At 39.6% G+C, this 20,543-nt stretch overlaps 1 protein-coding gene across 1 annotated transcript in view; it reads right to left on the minus strand.

Annotated features, from left to right (window-relative positions):
• Positions 1-1,464: 1,464 nt before the first annotated feature.
• bcas3 (BCAS3 microtubule associated cell migration factor) overlaps positions 1,465-20,543 on the minus strand; it is a 326,574-nt gene continuing 307,495 nt past the window's right edge. The window contains exon 24 of the mRNA XM_078246922.1: positions 1,465-2,800. Within this exon, the coding sequence (XP_078103048.1) occupies positions 2,652-2,800 (149 nt within the window). The 3' untranslated portion in view covers positions 1,465-2,651. The remainder of the gene's footprint in view (positions 2,801-20,543) is intronic.

Here is a 20,543-nt window from a genome sequence, read left to right on the forward strand (position 1 = left end):
CAAGTTGGCTCCATTTACATTTCAGGTAGCTGATTCTCTTATCCAGAGTGACTTGAATCAGTGAGTAGGAATTTTACTGTTATGCTCAATGACTGTAACAGCACAAGTCTTTCTGAGTTACTGCTAGAATACACTGTTGAATGTGTAGAGTTCAGTATTTTAGAATTTCTTCTCAAAATGAATACAGTTAACTGTGCCCAGGTTTTTCCCCATGTAATGCCATCCCAATGTCTGCTTGTTAGAAATGACCAAACGTACAAATTAATTTTAAACTGACATGATGTGTGTCAGTTTTCAGATTTTTAGTGTGTGGTGAAATACATTATTATTTAACTTTTTTTCTTTTTTTTTTTTTTTTTTTTTAATCACATTGTTTTTATTTCAAAAGTGATCAAGTAGAATATTTCCTCCACACTTAAAATGTGTAATATTGTGAATATTAAACATTGTAAAATGTTTGTTAAAGCATGCTGGTATTAAATAAAAAGTTTAAAGTAAAAACTGTAGTTTTTTTCTCTACTCGTTGCATAATGCTGAGCTTTCCTCTGGATGAAGAGGCAGAGACACATCCTGCCAGCTGGAGCTTATTTCTACTTTACTCATAAGGGAGTCTTGCATATAAACCTAAGTCAACACATTTTGTAACAGCTCAGTTTTTTTATGTATTCTGTTGTGCAACTCATACTGTAACAAATTATATTTCCAAATATATCTGACTGGAAAAACAGGCATACTGTTTTCAATTTAAAACTGTTGAATAAGTTATTGATTTAATTGTCTGTGCAAACGTTTTCTGGCCATTTTGTCAAGATGGAATATGTTCCATTGTAGCTGGGCAAGGACCCCTTTTTAATTTTATGGCTAGCAGCTTATGAACACATCGATGAGATGAAATAAAGCATACAAGGAATAATTCGCCGCTAATTTGATTTAAAATAAAAAATAGAGTTTTGGTATTTGAAGTTGTGTGCTGATTAGCAGAGAAACAAACATGGCCTCTCGTTTCTCTCTCAGAACAAAGAGCCAGAGTTGCCCATAAAAAGTCTCTTTAACAGCACTTTACTGCCTGTTAAAAAATATGGTACTAATTACCAGTGGTACTATGTGCTGATGGTCACTGCCGTGGTTGAAATCTGAACGGCGCAATTAGGAGCAATCAGAGTGAGAAAAAAGACCGACAGTTTCATTTCCTTGAGTTTTACTATGTTTTTTCTTGCATGAATGCTGGGAAAAGAAGTAAGTATTGTACAGATCAAATCTTACCGCCAACAACAAGCATTTGCTCTGAATTAAAACAAGTAGATGCATGCCCTCGGTCAGTGACAGAACAATAACAGGCCATCACGACATGCAGCCAGTCCAAGGATTATACATTACTACTATCATTTCAAATCGTTTCTAATGTGACTCTGTAAATAGTGCATTTCAGTTTTAACCAAGACAAACATTCTGCTCAGAACAAACTAACAGGCAAAGTGTGTTTAATGAAAGAATTTCTGATTATCAATCTTCTTTGCTACGGGCAAAGCTAGTACATTTGAGGAAAATACATTTTTCAGAGATCTATCACTAGAGGCAAGAAAAACATTTTGGTCAAAAGTTGCTAATGTACAAAATACACAACAGCTACACAAGCCTCCGCTCAATTAAAATTTACTATCTGGAAAGGCCGAGTGGGGAATATATCTAAATGATGTCAGAAACATATTTCAATTACACTGTAAACATCTAAATTATTTCAGCAACATAGTACTAGTGTCATCTCATTACGGCATCCTTTGTCAAATGTAATTACATGATAATCAAAGGTATGAGAGGGCCAACTTGAATCAAGAACATTTAGTGAGAGGCCATAAGAGCAGCAACACACTCATGGGGAAGTGAGGGAAAAGGAGCTGCTACACGTCACTGACTGGAATAAACATTTTCTCTTTGTCGGCGCTCCTTTTTCTCATGGCTCATTCAGACAATAGGCACACCGTAAAACTTCAAACACACACAAAGAATGATGGTGGGCTGAGGAAACAGCAGACATCAGCTGCAGAGAGGAGAGGACGGCTGGTCTCCAATAACGTCTGTGTCAGCTGGCTTCTGATTTAACACGACAACAAGGTTAAAAGCAGGGTTAGATAGATACTGGTCGGTTATTAAAAATCTGATATTGAAAATAAAAGAAGTTCCTCTCTGACCACAGGTGTATCAAAATACTCAAAATAATAATGTGATGAAACTTCATTTTATCTGCACTTTAGATTTGGTTAATTGCTCAGCAACACTTAAAATAGCTGTTAAGCTTAAAATAAATTAGTTTTCAAGAGTCTATAATAAATGTGTGTCTGTTTTCACCCAGACATGAATGCAATTTAAGGATAAACAAAATGTAAAATGATTGGAAATCTGTACAAACTAAAGAAGCATTGGCATCCAAACCAAGAAATAAAATACAATAACTGGATGTAGTTGGGATCACACTGATATGTGACCAGTTGTATGAGAGGAGAAAAACCCAAAACACAGTGTACAGAGAAAACACAAATCCTAGACACAATTGGGTTTCAGTTCAACACACAAGTGTGCCCATGTGATGCTGATGGGGGAGGCAGGCAGGTGGGCCGGACGGTGGCGGTTCTTCCTGGAAGAGAGGTGGGACTCTAGGGGAAGTTGGTGGGGAAGAGGCTGAGCGGCTGGCTCTCGTTGGTGGGCAGCGGGGAGCGGTAGCCCTCGAAGTTGCGTGGGATGCTGCCACTGGTGGAGCCCGAGCTGTTACTGAGGGTTTCGATGCTGCCCTCCCTCTGCAGCTCTGCAGGGAGAGGGAGAGGGAGGGGGAGAGAGAGAGAGAGAGAGAGAGAGAGAGAGAGAGAGAGAGAGAGAGAGAGAGAGATTGTTAAATTGGAGCCATCAGGTGATCTGTTCACATGCCCAAAGTGTCTTCTGACAGATACTCTTTATCCTTATTCTGACAAAAACAAAATGCCCTGATTATTAGGGCTGGGTATAATAAATACGTTTTCAGTACCAAATGAAATGTATCTGTAGCATCAAGTATTTAAAAACTGTAAAGCACCACGTTAAATGCTGCCTCACGTCTTGTTTGCATATTCTTTGATCAGATACCTCCTAGTTTAAGTCAAAGCTTTTTTTGACTTAAACCAATTTTTTATTATTTTTACTTTGGCATTTTTTTTAATGTCTGCTTGTGTTAAACATCTTTAAACACGGTTTGATCAGTTTAGCTTGTTTTGTTAAATGATGGAAAAAAGGACTTAGAAAACAAAAATGTCTATGTACCTCAAAGTACGTATAAAACCCCCCCCAAAAAAACTGTTTTTGTATACAGTAGGTACATACACTCAGGTACTGTATTGGCACCGGTACTCAAAAGCTCTACTCTACTGAATGACTAGATTGAACAGACAGTAGGAATAAAAAAAGGAGATCCTTTCCTATTGCTTTACCATGAATTACTCATTAGACCTCTATGAACCTGTATCTGTGTTATAAACAGAGAAAGTCCACATCTGTGTGATTGACCCACAGTATCAATGGACAGCAGTTATTCTGAGACATAACCAATATTCTCCCAGCATTCTCCGGGTGACACAGAGTATTTCTCTGACATGCTCCCACTGCTCCACATCCCTCACTGTAGACTGACCAGGTTGCTCTGCTGACGATATCCCCATAAGGAACCTATTACTGTTATTACATGCTGTAAACCATATCCGCCGATATATGGACAGAATGGCGTGCGCGTAAGTGGCAGCACAGTATTAAGACTGTGATGCATGTAGTGTATTGTGACGTCCATCAGGCATCTAGCTGTATTCAATCTGCTGCTGCCTGGCTGCTCTGCTGACAGTCGCCGACGCCCTGTGAATGTGCAGCAGTGTGCATCCATGACAGAGTATGGTATGACTGTCATCAACAAATTGAGAGCAGGATATAATAATGCACATACATGAGAACAAAAGTGCACTTGGTTACTGCTACTACATGGAACATGCTGCTCTGGGGAGTGGGATGCAGCCAGGAGAAGCTAAGACGGCAGGCTTTTTGTTCACTTTGAGTATGGCTATTCAGAACAGCTATACAGATGAAAATGTGTTTTTAGCTATATCTGGTACACTATATGAATGAATGAATAATTATATGAGCGCAAGATTATCCAATTCTGCAGGTTCTCTCCCAGCAGTCTGTACTTTGACAGGGCGAGAAAATATAGTGCGGTCCACTCATGTCATTTATTCTAACTCAAGCTTTTACTTTCTGAAAGAAGTCTTAGGACCTCAGTGCTTCACCTTTTTGACATTGGAATTTGGGGGACTGGGTCTGAGAGAGGTATGCGGAGTTGTGAAAATAGGAAGGGCTTGAATTTCCCTCTCAATGACTTTCTTCGTTCCTCACACAACTTCTTCCATCATGTTTTGTGTATACAACTGAGTGCAACACCTCGAATGCTTTAAAGTGCCCATATTATGAAAAAAACACTTTTTCTGGGATTTGAGGTGTTCTTTTGTGTCTCTGGTGCTTCCACACGCATACAAACTTTGAAAAAATCCATCCACGCTGTTTTGAGTGAGATACGGTTTCTGAATGTGTCCTGCCTTCAGTCTCCGGGTGAGCTGTTTAAAATCGGCACGGCTTGTGACATCACAAGCCGAAACGAGCTGGCTAACCGCAACCGTTAGCTCATAGCGTTAGCATGCTAACGCTAATACTAACGCTAGCATGCTACCTCGTTCTCAATAGCAAAGCACTGCTACAACACACACAAGTTCACCATAATATACAAAAGAACTACTTACATGTGCGCCCTCATTTAGAAGTCTCCCAGCTAATCCTGCCTTGTAACTGACCGAAGTTGGAGAAACAGCCTTTCTTTTACTGTCTATGGAGCTAGCTAGCTGACATGATCTACATCTGAGCTACTGCGCATGTGCAATCAAAGATAGTACAGAAGAAGAAGAAGAAGAAGAAGAAGAAGAAAAGAGGTCTCACTCTGTAGCTAAAACAGAGACCAGCTGAAAAGAGGATCTGCAGCAGTGAGAGAGAGCTGTGCAGTACAACAAAAATATGGTGTTTTTTGAAAATGAAACCATTAAACCTATTCTGGTACAACCTTAAAATACAATTATGAACCTGAAAATGAGCATAATATGGGCGCTTTAAAGTCCCAAAATGTAGTAAGTAAACTAAAGAAATATGCTGTTCATGTTAAAGCACAGGGAAATAAACTGGTAGATTACCTTGTGTTGTTTTAATGCATGATTGTTTTTGGTCTGAACATGGCCTTAGTACATATTGGCCATTAATACATACTGGCATGAAGGCCTGAACGAACATTAAAAACCATAAGTAAATACAAAACAAAAATAAAATGACATGCTCACTGCAGCTGCAATCTGTTCTGACGTACAGTTTCGTTCTGGTATCAGTTGAAAACAATTTCCACTGCTGGACCAGAATATCATGCAAAAACTGACTGCAGAATAAATCAGTGACGTTGCGATGAACAGGAGGTCTAATTAGCTTAAGAGTCTTTTCAAATTCATACTGCACTGACATAAAACCACAGCGTGTGTTTAATACGTCCTGCAGATGTTCAGAGGCCAATACGGATACTGTCTTTATGGTGGGCATGCAGGAAGTGGGAGCTTCTTACTTTAGCCAAGGAAACCTAATACAAACCACACTGTTATTATCCCAGCTAACACGCAATGTGCCACACTGCGGTGTTATTCCAGCCTGCTGCCCGCCCTCCCACCCCCCTCCTGTTTAATTCCCCAACAGGGCAGAAATGCTGCAGTAATCCCAGACAGGGGTGAGGACTGCTGGTTCACAGTGCTCTGGGTTCAGATAATGTATGGAATTATTAGGCCACTTATACCAGTACTTTATTGAATGACATTGCTAATAGTTACAAATAATCTTTTAACCAGGAAATTCCAAAATGTGTCAAGTTTAAAAACCTGTAAAAGAGAATTTACACTTATATGTGTCTCCACTGAAACCCAGGATGATAATATTGTCACAACATAGTAGCAACTGCAATAGCAACTATGATAATAATGTATTATATATCATCTGATGTCTGTCGTTGATAAAGTGGAATCTCTTGTGGAAAATACTTTTGGTGATTTTTCACCTTAAAACACAATTTCTGTACTCACACATACAGTAGCACAGCACACACCACAGTGCCGAGGTTTATCTGTAAGAATATGGGTCATCTGTAATGATATCATTTTTCCAGCCACAGCTCCAGGCAAGCAGAGACAAGTGCTGGAGCCACTGCGACTGAGCCTCACCTCTCCTCTGCAGCCCTGCAACTCCATGTCTCAATGCCAATGTGACACCCAGGGGTCCTCTCATCTCTAGCAAAATGCTGCTGTGCTTCTTTTGACCCATTAGTAACTCCTTAGCTAAATTCTTCCTGTCAGTCAGTAATGTTTGATTCATTGCCTCCCTGTTAACTCTGTTTCTTACATCACAGCTTCCATGCTTCCTATCACACTGACCGTAACTGCCAGCCACTTGCCCTCCCAGCTAGTCTTTTTGCCAACCCCAGATCTGCACTGTTGCTGTGTTATTGTAGGCGCTATAAGCTGCTGAACAACCCAGTAAAGCCCCAAAGGCCCTTTCTAGTGCTGCCTAATCCACCTCATTGTGTGACGCCTACCAGCTATTCAACAAGTCTTAACCTCTCACGCCCCCGACACAATCCCCCAGCACTCTAATGTTGGGGATCTTTTCCTCTGGGGCGGATGTCACTAGGTAAAGTAACATGATTATTTACAAGGTGGTTTTGTCTGATCCGATGTGTAGATAATGTTGTTCTGGAGGAAGGCCAATGAAGAAATGGAAACTACTGCAGGGTTTGACTAAACTGGACTTTTAAAGGATGGCTGATCTGACCTGTCTGATAAATATTTGGTGCTAATATATAGTGGCTTATCTTTAAAAATATAATTTTCAATGCCAAAAATGATATGTATTTGAAATTTGAAAGCTGATAGCAGGATCTTAAATGTGATTATATTTGGATAAAGTATGCAGTGTGTTGTCTCCAGAGCTTTATTCTTGTCAAGGAAAATCCTCACAAATAGCATTTGACCGTTATAAATCACTAAATTAAATTCTCTTCACTCAGAAAGCTTATCGTCACGTGTATGGCCTAATCTCGGAAGTCATTCTGTTGTTGGTGTTGACTCTATATGGCGGCTGGGACTGGAGCTGTGTTCTGGGACAACAGCAGTGGCCAGACTTCAAAAGAAAGAGCAAGTCAACCCAAGATAGGTTAGAAAAAGCTATCAGTAAAACAGCACTGGATTCCACAGCTGGAGATAACAGAGGAGTTTTTTCAGGCTAGAGATGGATGGAGGGAGTGGGTGGATGTGTGTGTTGAACAAGGAGGAAAATGTAGTTGTTTTTGGAGACGCATCCTCGCACAATCCAACAGAGACACGTATAACAACACAGAGGCCAGTTAATACCTCATCAGCCAATTGGACATACAAAGGAAATGGTCAGAAATAGTGCAGTCTGCACCCTCGGCCGTGAACAGGCCTTAATCCTCTTATACTCAAAAACACACACACACACACACACACACACACACACACACACACACACACACACACACACAGACTTCAGCATACACACTTTCATTTCCATACAAATACAAATCTAGTCTCAAATGCAAAGTACAACAAATACTGTAGTTGTAACTGAAAAAAGCTGTAATATAAAAACACACAGTCACAACATCATGTTACACCTACACATGCTCCGACTCTTTTTTTCACAACTTAGGTCTCATTTTCGTAGTTTTGTCCATTATTCCAACCAGTCATTGCAGAGAACTATTTTTTTTATTTTATTTTTTTTTTATTAATTCTATGCCTAGACCTTAAACCTGACCTAACTGTAATCAATACTTTAATTGAAAATGTATCTTGACCCATGCCAATCCGACACACAAACACGCACACACACACACACACACACACACACACACACACACACCTACATATACGGAGACATACGGAGCATGTCATGTGGCCCTGATTGGCAGTGTGTCGGTGTGTGTCATGTGCAAGTTGTGCTGAGCCTAGACTCACCACTAAGAAAGGATCAAAAAGAATATAAAGGAGCTCTTAATCAGAGGGTCTGTGGGTAGAGTCCCATCCATCCGTCTATCCATCCATCCATCCATCCTCTCTCCCCCTGAGAGGCTGGGATGGGGGCAGTAACCCATAGCGATAGTATACTTATCCCAGCTGATTGTTTTTGTGTTTTAACTTTAATCTTAGCGTTGGCCCCAGCTGGCTCTGATTAGTGCTCTCACGTCACATTCCAACCCCTAACAGTCTCCTACACACACTTACACTTACACAGAAGTGCATACACACACTTCCTATTTGAAAAATGGCTCACATACATATTAGTGTTGGCATTTTGGTTCCTTCAGGAACCCACCAACTAATGTAGATTTAGTCACTGCTATCATGTTCGGTTTTTATAGTGAACAAAATTAAAAAAACATATAAAAAATGTTTTCCCAGGAATATATTGAGAGAAATTTAGGGTTCAGCGTGTTTCATAGGGACACTTCAACATGTGAACAATAGGAGCTGAGGGCAGAAGCAGCAACTCTACGATAAATGGCTGACCTGCGCTGCCATCTGAACTACAGCTGCCAAAAAGATGTCTGAAATAATATTTAATGTTTTTCCTCCAGCTTTTATCTTTTGCCAACTCATAAAAGCCTATAAAAAATGCACTTGGGACACTATTCTACATTAAAATCATGGATGGTAATTTTGTACATGCAATTCCTCTATTTTTAGGTGTCTACTACGTAGAACGTACATTGGTGGACATTTAAAACATTCAATTAAATTACATTTTTTACGTAACTAAAACAAGGAGGCACATTACGGTCTGAACTTCCAGGATTGTCCCCTCCTCTGTGACTTTCTTGCAGAATGCTTGGTGATCATATATCTACCAACTCTACCAACAACTGTGGTGACATTTTTATTCATGATGGTGATGAGTAACTGTATTCCGTTACAGTTACAATTTAAATAGTTGGTATTTAGAATAGTTACATTGTTGAAATCAAAGGATTACATGACGATACTTCTCTGTTTCACGAATTTATTCACTCTCGCAACTCCATGCATTTCCCAGAAGCCCCAATATGACAACAAAAAAATTAGCTATTTGCGTGATCACTGACAGAGGTAGAGATGGAGCCGGAACCGGCACAACAGAGCCAGGGCAGGAATGCGTTTCTATCTTGGAAATTCAAACAGCATTTCACTTTAAAGAATGAACAGGGAGAACGAAATATAACTGTACAGTGCAGCCTCTGCTTGCCAGCAACCAACCTCCTTTCAGCGTCCAAATTACTCCACCTCCAACCTGAAGAAGCATCTTAAAGTAAGTTTTTTTTTTTAATTAGCCAAGGGTAGTCGTCTGCTGTAGTTTTACTGGTCACCTTGCTATTTTATAGTTGACGTGCGACTTTACATTCTCCTACGTGTTGATTTACTAGCTCCAGAGCTGTTGAAAGACTGACTAGCCCCATTTCACATGCTAGCTAATGTTAGCTAAAATTAGCTCGTGGTAGCTTAGACTGCGGTTAGATTTTTGTAGTATGCGGTTCGGGACTACAAATACAACAATCTATCTGCTTGTTTAGGTACACATTCAGCCAGTTGGAACAGAAGAACACACCAGAATAGGCCTGTTTAGTAAGCTGTATGTGATGGCCGCATTCCTACACTTATAAAATGCATTTCAATGTGGAAGTAATCCAAGTATTCAGAATACGTTAATCAGATTGAGTAACGTAACGGAATATGTTACAAATTACATTTTTGGGCATGTATTCTGTAACGGAATACGTTTTGAAAGTATCCTTCCCAACACTGCTGCTATGTGACATGGGTTTGTCTCTACCTGCAGTGATAATGGTTCCACTCATGGCAATGACATGTCTACCTGTAATAATAATAATAATAATAATAATAATAATAATAATAATAATAAATCCGTAGCAATGATGTTTCCACTTCTGTTTTATGGTTTCCAGCCAAGATTTTAGAAACACTGAGGTTGTGATTCCTCTTCCTCAGGTCATTAAATCCAAAATTTTACCAAGGACATGTTATGGTGTCCCTGCTGTTGATATATCTGTGTTGGTGGACACTCCCTAACATGAACAAATTGTACATGCTGCATAGGGGTGTGCAAAAAAATTAATTCACATTCGTATCGCGATTCAAGCTCTACCGATTCAAAATCAATTCATAGAATTCAAAAAAATCGATTCATAATTCAATTCTTAATTTTATTTTTTATTGTATGTCTACTGAAATCACATGGAAAATGTAACTACATTTACATACTGTGAATTGTTTTTTGAATCGAGAATCATTTTTGAATCGATTATTGAGCCTAAAAATCGATATTGAATTGAATCGTGACATTTTCTGAATCGTGCACCCCTAATGCGGCACTGGCATATTTTTTTCCTCATTTAGGTGAGATGCACGCAACCAAATACCAAGAGCTCCTTTTCTCCCCAATGTTGCAAATTTTAGCTAAATTTTCCATCGTGGCAGATATTATGACTGATGAGTTTCTACCTCAACAGCAGCTAATAATAAATCCAATTGGTAGGCCTATGCTGTAGAAAACAGAATGATCAAGTCTGGTCTGTGATAACATGACAGTGCTATGTATATGCTATGTATGCTATGCTATGTATATATATATATACATAGCACTGTCATGTTATCACTTAAGATACTGAGTTCAACTACAATAACAATAATAATAACAATAATAATAATAATAATAATAATATGTATATGTAAAAACATACCATTAATAATAAGGACTTACAGATGTTTTACAGATGAAAACATGTTGGCATCACTATGTGAGCCCTTGCTCTGTACAATCCTTAGAAAGCTGGCCAGTTGGACGACTGAGTCCACATTAGTGGGAAAGCTCATTAACATCTACCGGAGATCATCCTGATGGACTGTGAAAAGCCAAGCTTAACACACCCTCCTGTGTAAAGGACAGCTCACATTAATGCGGCTGGAGACACACACACCACATACAGTATATCAGGGTAGATGCCATGTGCAGGGTTTAAATGGAACCACGTGCTGGATGTTGAAACCTTTTTCATTTATGCACTGCTCAAACACTCGGGACCAGCCTGGATCCCGCTCAATGTATAACTAATTTTCGTATTTATTCATATTTGCAAGTTAACAGGAAACATTTTGACTAAAGGCACTGGTGGTTGGATAGTGCTGCAGTCCTGAATCTATGAACACAGATGATCCTTCCCGACGGATCACAGAGGCAAAGAGATGCTTTAAGCACCTTTATAAACACAACAGTAACACTGTCCAGCTCACATACTGGCAAATCCACTGAGAATGCCGGCCTCGTGATTGAACTCTACAGGGTAAACCACAGCAAGCAGCTAGTCCCATGAATCATGACACTCAACAGGTTGCATGATTAAGAAACTAATGAAAAAGAAAGTAAGTGATTCATGGGGCTAATTCAGGCCCTTGAGCGGGGACTTTCTCGTCTTCTCTGACCGTGTATTCTAAGCTACACCGCCAAATACACAGCTGACCACAACTTTCCCAGCGGCTGCTCATTAGAGTGTGTTATAAGGGGTGCCAACAACAGGCTGGGACACTCCTGACACTCTATGTGGGCCGCTTTGAATTAGGCCTCTAATGAAAACCTAGTGCTGACCCAGGATTTGACTGGCTATTTACCCAGAGCAGACTGACAGCCGCCTCACCACTGGACACTGTATGAAACTGCTTTTATAGGCCGACTGCTGCGCGTGGACCAAAAGAGAGCAACAGCAGATGAGTAACATAAACAGCAAATATGGTAAAGGAATGTTGTATTGAGTATGTTCAACTGGATTTGTATATTAAGCAAACACACACATAAACAACTAACTACAAGTAATTCAACTGCAGATTAGATCATTTGAGGACTTTCTGAAGGCAAGGACATACACATTTAAAGGAAATCTATGATTTACTACAACTTGGGTTTTACTTCCAAAGCTTGGGCCATGGGTTCTATTAATTATGATAAGTCTGTAGTACTCCCCAAAGTAATTGCTGTGATCTCGGAACGCGGTCCAAAGGGGCGAGAACCACGAACAATCAGATGATCAGATACGTTTATAAAAAATAAAAAAGAATAAAAAAATAAAAAACTCCAGGATAGCCAAACTTATTTAGAAGAGAAAACAAAGGTGAGCAGTAAAATCATTACCCAAACTATCCGTTATAATCACAATCACAATATATAGGCGACTTCCTGGTTCAACTTTGACCTTTCGTCGTTATGCAGTTATGGGGCCCTATTTTTACCACGCAAGGCACAACGACGTGTGAAAAGCGTTAAGTTTTGGGCGCATGTACTGTGTAGGCGTCTTTAGTGTTATTTTGGTGAAAAGGGGCTGGTTAAGGTAGACTATAGATCAGAGGTTGTGAAGGATTAATAAATATGCTCCCAGCCAGTCACATTACTTACTAAGCCAAACACAGTGACGCATGGCAGCTCAACAAAAAGAGAACTAAAAATGCTTCTTTTAAAATGAATAATAAACGTAAATGGTTACATCATATCTTAAAATGTGACAGCAGCGTTTGCTTTGTAATTCATTTCAAGAATACATGAACCACTGAATTTTTGACCTACAGTATATTCAATTTTGAGCCCCTTTCTGGTTCAGATGCAGCTTTGACAATGATGCCATCATGGATCATCTGGGACTCAAGGTCCACATGTGCAGGATTGTACAGTATGTACAGACTGTGGGAGATTCTGGAGCGATCATCACTAAAATCAAAACACCAAACAAGGGAATATCTTTTGGGAAAATGGTATTCATCCCTCCAGTAGACCCTAGAGGCTTGCGAAGTGTATGCCAAGGAGCACTGAAGCACCTTAGAAAGACACTTTATGCAGGTTTTCAAGCAGTAGCTTCCTCTGTTATCTCTGCTGATGGAGGGTGAGGTTTGTGGAAATTCTATCTCTTTTCTACATGTATCAAAAAAGTGCTTGAGGCTCACATATGCACTTTATAAAGACAGTGCATCAACAGTAAGCACATTCAAATACTTCTACTTGTGTAAGCACTTCACAACAAACTGCCTATGGTGGAGAACAGGTCCCACTCTGTAGACTACTGAAATATCCAATCCTGAACACACAAGCATGCAGAAACGTATGGTTTGATGTCCTGACAAACATCTTGGGAGACCCCTGTCAATGGCTTTGGACAGGAGGGCTGGTCTCAGCTGAAAAAGGTTGCTGGTGTTGGTGTCCCCTGAGGAATCTGATGGACTGCACAGTGTCAGGAGGCTGTCGCTCATCATCACATCACATACCTGACCAACCTCACAACCATGGCAAGGTAAGGGCCAGATAGTGCTGCTGATGAACAGTGTACGTGTGTGGGTAAGATGTGATGAATGTTATCACAGAATACTCCATGTACATTACACTTGTCAACACATGGTTTAAAGATGGTTATGGAAACCTACCTCTAACTCTACCTTGACTCAAAATAAAGAGTAATTTCGTTAGGCATGACACTTCATTTACAGTGATGATTAATCTCTCTGGATTAAAACTGTCACATTAAGCTGCACGTCTGGTCACTTACAAATTTTAATAGCCAAAATCCTTCCAACATTGCTGTACAGTACACTATAGAATCAACTAATGATAACTACACTATCATTTTACAGTGCATATTCATCTTAGAGTGGGGTACTACATACAGTTCAATCACCTTTCTCAGATTGTATTATATTCTTGTTGATTGCTTATAAAGTATGGCTTTTTACCTCTTTGTGTGTATTATTATATCATTCTTTTGTGAGGTATGTCTTGGCTACTGTAACCCTGAAATTTCCATTTGTGATTAATACAGTGCTCTATGTGAGATTATATATATATATATTAAGGTTAGGAAAAGATTGTGGTCATTGTGAAATGAAACCAACGCTGATTGTCAGTAGGAAATGAACAGACGGTGTCCCAGTCCAATGTTTAGTCACCTGAAACAACTTATAAAAATCAAGTCTCTGGAAAAGCAGTATTTTTTCCCATTTATTCTCCAGTTTGGTACATCCTGGCTACTGTACTTTGACTAGTTATTCTGCTACAGACCTAAAATAACACAATATGGATGGTGTGTGTTGAATTTAAGGCCAGGAAACTTTTTGTCCCGAATTGTCCCATCATTGTCCCATGATTTTGATGCACCATCCTCATCATGCTGTCTCCTAACCTTGCTGTGCACATAAAGTCATATATCTGACATCATAGCTGGGCATCTTTTCTAATGTCTGATAGTATTCATTCTCCAATACTAATTATTATGCAAACAGTATCAGTCATAAAGTCAGATGACTGAATCTGATGTTTTGATGAAATGTAAATAGTGGCCCGATTTTTCTGTCTAGATGTAGTCACCATAGTAACACAGACATCAAACACACACATTTACTCATGAACACACTCGGGTCTTTGTGACGCTTTTCTTGGAGTGTGAGATCAGAACAGCGGCAAATGAAAGCAAACTTATGTAGAACTACAGAGATGGTAAGAGGAAAAACAAGGCTCCATTAAGCATAACACCAATGTTCTATGGGTACAGGTTAACCCTGAGAGACATGGAAACACACACACACACACACACACACACACACACACACACACACACACACACACACACACACACACACACAGTCAGTGAAGCGGTCAGCAAAGGGTCAAAAGGGAAAAAGTTCAGCTGGTCTGTATAAAAGAGCAGAGTCCTTTGAAACGCTGCTTGAAGATGAGAAGCTGGATACAAAGGAGCATCCATTACATTTGGATTGCCTTTATATACAGTAGAAAGGCTTATTTCGAAGTGGACAAATCTATCATGCTTGGGTTTGAATAAACAGCAAGTTTATTGTTAGGTTCATGGGGTTTGAGCTTTAAGAAGCATGATTTTCTTTATCTGCTTTCATGTGAAGCACACATACCTTCTTTGAACAGTTTAGATGCAGGTCAAGAGAGCAGAGGTCAAAAGGTTTACATTCAAAACAACAGAAGAATACGAACGACCTGCAAGGATGCACAGTCTCACACAGACACACAGACACACAGACACACACACACACACACACACACACACAGGGTTTGACATGATCACTGACCAAATGTGCATAAGAACTAAATTGTGTGGGTATCAAGATATTATACAACCAATTCTGGTGTCTGAAGTTGTGCAAATTCATGTTTCTTTGCCTCAAGAAAGGTTAGTAGTAGTGCAAAAATGACACTGAACAGGCAGATTATATCCTGCAGATTACACAGGTACTAACATGGATATAATACTGGTGCTGCTATAGTTATGCAAACTACAAAACATGGTTAATCAGATACTTTTAACCACTGCAGTTCTGCTAAAATGCTAGGCTATATATGTGGAAAGCCTTACGTATTTAAAATCCAAAACACATAAACCAGTCTAAAATAAATACAATTGCAAGATCTGTGCTTGGACTAAACATGTTAAATTCTCTCAATTTAAGAGCTAGCTCCACTATTACAAACGCGTTACAGTGACCTAATGAAGAGAATCAGTTCAAATTGTACCCTGTAATCCACTTCCTCAACCAACCCAAAGTCTGGGCTTTTAAACTTTTCTAACCTCTTAACAGGAAAACACAACGTACACAAACCAATTAGAGGCTTGAAATAGCTACCAATGTACATGTAGGAAGCTAGTGCTATCTTGTCTTCCTCTCAAATTAGTCAGTCTGCGCCAGAAGATGATTGTGCTCATCATAAGAATGATTTTAGCTAATTTCCTAATTACTAAATTGCACATCCTTGTATTGCGTTTGTTTGCATTAGAGTGACGTGGAGTAGAAAAGAGAGATAACATTATCTCTATAGCATCAACATGAAGCAGATGCTTTTATATGTCCCTAAGTGTTTTAATAATCATGGCTGAGCTTTGATCTTGGACACGTGGCTACACAGTTCCTCAATGTACTCCTTTTGTGATATCAGTCTGTATGAGTATTAATACACAGAACATGATATCATTGCTTCAACTTTTATTCACTGCCTGACAGTGAGTCTTGATCTGATTTAATTGATACTTTATTTAACAGTGTTCTTCTCTCATGGAGAAGAGGATACGATGGAGAGGATATGATTGTATTCAAAAGCCTCAGAGGGGTAGCAGCCTGTAAAACGTGCTAATGTGCGGAAACAGTCTCTTCCTGCTTCACACTAGAAAGCTAATGTCAATTAAGAGCTGTTATGAATGTTGAAGCTGTTAATGCACTAAGAAGAACTGAATAAGTTTGGGTATCAGTGGATTTAGCGTCTCAAAGGATCTGAATGTTTTTACATGTTAGTTAGATTAGACTTTCCTCATATATAGGGCTTTTTTTTCACAGCACAAAAGCCAGACACTTAGAGCTGCTCATTTATGCTCACTCTAGAATGGGCTTGAAAATATTAACATGTGGGTGCCCTGCTGGTGAAGATGCATACCATGCGACAATGGCATTCCCAGTTCAATTCCAGCCAGGAATCTTTGTCGCATGTCATCATGCCTGTAAGGGTTTCATGCTTCATACAGTGAATATGTGATACCAGCTGTGCAGGCAGATACAATAATATCTTGCATTTTCCAAAATAATGAAGCTTATTTTTAGAAAATGCAAAAGATGATTGGTTCATTATGGTGCTTTAAAGTCTGCATAAATGGAAGGAAAGAGGGGAAGGAGCAAAGCATGGTAAACAGGCCTGGACAGTGCATGAAGATAACGAGAAGAAGAGTAAAAGATGATACCCCTCTTTGTGTATGCACAGTGTTTATTTAGACAATATGAAATGTGGCATAAAATGTTGTTTATGAGTTTCCATGGCGCTTTTTACATTCAGCTATACTCATTACTCAAGTTTTATTTAGCCTCTATTCACAGTCACAACAGTGTATTCAAGATATGAAGATATAGCCTACAACCCAATGTGCTAACATTCTTTCTTCTATATTCTCCTCTTTGTTTCTCTCCAACCCATTTCTTAGAAGATGCAAACACATATACACAGACATGTCCTTGGTTGGGCATTCTGTTGACAGGAAGTTCCTGTGTTGTGGAAAGATGGCCTGGCTCAGCTCAGCTCAGCTGCCTCTCCATTATGTATCTTATCACTTATTCATACCACCATATTTTATTGATACACACACACACCGGCATGCAGGGTCATGTTAGGAGAGATTGTGTGTGTGTAATATATGTGTATACATGAGAGTCAGTATGACAGGGTGTGAGCTGAATGTGTTTATACATGTGGTTGAGTGTATGCACTCCCAAAAACACATCTGTCTGTTTAAAGTGTGACCTTGTGTGTGAATACAAACACTGCCTACACTGTATGTGTTGCCCGAGTTTGCTGCTGATAAAATGATCTATGTTCAAGTATGTGCAATCCGTCTCTGATATGATGGTATGATGATACAGTAAAACTGATTAATAGAACCACATCACAAAAACTAGTTTCCTTCAAAAATGTTTTCTTTGAGAATGTGTCGTCACATGATTTATTGTAGGCACATACAGTACTCCCAGGCATCAGCAGATGACAAAATTCAAATGTATTCAAGTATAATTTGGGCTTTATTCACCAAATCTCATCTCCTTTGCATTGTGTATACAGATAACATTACTACATGTGTGTGGTGCTTTAATATCATTCATGACATGTCACTTCATTAAAGATTATTTAGGGCGTTCTCACCAAAAAATCCAACCGTACCAAAATGCGTCATTACAAACCATGCAAGAACGTATATGCTTATTGGTCAGAAGTGTCTGGGGCGGGAGCAAGAAAGTAAATACAGGAAGAAGGACCTGTGCATATTTCTTGCATCTCCATGGTCAAACCAGCTCATTTCATTTAAATAATCAGACATTGTCACAGAGACTTTGCTCTGCTGTGCCGGTGTTTGTCTCCAACTTTGACCTTGAAAATGCGAGTGACAGCGAGCTTGACATACATTAATTGGTGTGGTTCGAGGTCAGATCGCGTTCTCACCACAAACCAACCCCTCCAGAGTTCGATTGAAAGCGTACCGAGACCACCTCATCAAGGAGGTCCCGGTACGCTTGTTTGGTCCGCTTTTGGTGCGCGTCCGAGTGTGATTGCCGTATTCCCACCTGCCCAAACAAACCACACTAAGGTGGGAAACAAACTCTAGTGCGACTGAAACTCATTCAACTGAACTAAATGAGGCAGTTGTGAAAGCCCTCTTAAACAATGTTTTTAGGCCTTTTAAGTCAAATGTTTTAAATGGCTCCATCGGTTTAGCTTATGCTGAAGAATCCAAAAAAGTACAGTATGCTTGAAAGGAACGAGGTCGTACAACGGGTTATTTAACCACGTCTAAAGGCAAACATTTTTATGTATTGTTTATTTAGCAGGGGCAATACACAATAAATATATATAGCTATACTGGATATAGCTAAATAGGATATAGCTTTTCATCTGTATACCTGTTCTGAATAGCCACACTCAAAGTGAGAGCATGCTTGCTGTCATAGCTTCTCCTGGCTGTATCCCACTGCCTCCCTTTTCTCTCTACAAGAATTCTGTGTCTTTTGCATATCTTTGTAGTCTCAATGCAACGGCGCACATTTTCAGACAGTCTCCCTTTTAAGTAATACATGGTGTTGCACTCAGTTGTATACACAAAACATGATGGAAGAAGTTGTGTGAGCAATGAAGGAAGACCTTAAGATAGAAGTTCAAGCCCTTGCTACTTTCACAACTCTGCACACCTCTCTTAGACACAGTACCCCAAATTCCAATGTCAAAAAGGTGTGGAGGGAGAGGGTTTCAGATGCATCAGATGCACTAAGGCCCTAAGGCTTCTTCAGAAAGCAAAAGCTTGAGTTACAATAAAGGACATAAGCAAACTTATTAATATTTTCTCACCTCGTCTTTGAGCAGACTGCTCGGAGAGAACCTGAAGAAGTGGATAATCTTGCACTCATATACTTTCCAATGCAGGCTGCACAAGACGTACAGAAGACGTTGTACGGACAAATTACTAGACCAAGATGTAGTATTATACTTGCATGACACAAATGACTGCTTGACACAAAAAGATGTAAATTGTCTACAAAATAAATACTACAAGGTTGCTGCCTCATCTAGTGACAACACCAAAACCAAGGGCTCCATTGTGTTGCTGTCGCAGAAATGCGCACTCACCGTAGACAAAAGTAGTAAAGATCTATCAGGCAGGATATCTTATATATTTACCACGATAAGGAGTAAGAAAATAGCCTTTGTTTCGGTATATGCACTGTCTACGTATGATGAAAGTTTTTTCCCCGCACCTAACCAATGAATTGCTTTCTCCCAATGAATATTCACTAATATACTAATATACACTAACATGTATGCAGTACTAGATTTAAATCAGGATAGATCAGGGGTCAATCACACAAAGGCCCAAAAACATACATTAGACATGTTTAGAGCAGTTGTGGAATCCCACCATCTTAGAGATATATGGAGGATGCACAACCCTACTAGCAAGGATTACACCTTCTTTTCTACACGTCACCTCACCCACTCCCGCATTGATTATATTTTGTGCTCCAATGAGCTTAAGGCAATGTTCCACACGATAGCAATAGAACCAGCAATTCTGTCTGAGCACAATGCGATGATGACCACATTCCATTGAGATATGTTAGGAGAAAGATCAAGGAGGTGGCAATTTAATAATTCCCTTCTCCAGAACACAGCTTTTGATGCAGAATTTAGAGCCAAACTGGCTGAGTTTATATCAATTAATACTGACTCAGTTTCTGATCCTGCATTTATTTGGCAGGCAACTAAAGGATTTATTAGCGATTTCACATCTTCCTTCGCAGTCAACTTGAAGAGGAAAAGAGAGAATTGCGGAGTTGGAAAAACGCTGTAAATCTTTAGAGCAGTCTCTTAAGACTTGTTTTTCTAAATCTACACATACTCTTTTAGTCACAAGTCGAACAGAGCTAAATGATCTGCTAAGGAGAGCTGAATTCATAATGCACAGAGTGAGGCAAAATAATTTTTTTAATGGCTGTTAACCAAGCAAATTGCTTGCTCTGAAATTAAAACAAAGCAAATCCAGAACTACTATCAACAGCATCCGTGCAGACCGAGGTATCTCAACAAATCCTAAAGATAACAGCGCTACTTTTCAATCCTTCGATTCAAAGTTGTATGAGTCCTTCTGCAACCTAGATCCGACACAGTGCCAGGAGTTCCTAAAAGACCTAAACCTGCCTCTTCTTGTCCCAGAGGAGGCAGGCAATGTCAAATTCATTGACATGGTGCATACTTTATATGCAAATCCCACGGCCATAGTCTCAACCAATGGCTTGCATTCTGAGTCA

This window comes from Sander vitreus, chromosome 3 (assembly GCF_031162955.1).
Source record: "Sander vitreus isolate 19-12246 chromosome 3, sanVit1, whole genome shotgun sequence".
Lineage (NCBI taxonomy): Eukaryota > Metazoa > Chordata > Actinopteri > Perciformes > Percidae > Sander > Sander vitreus.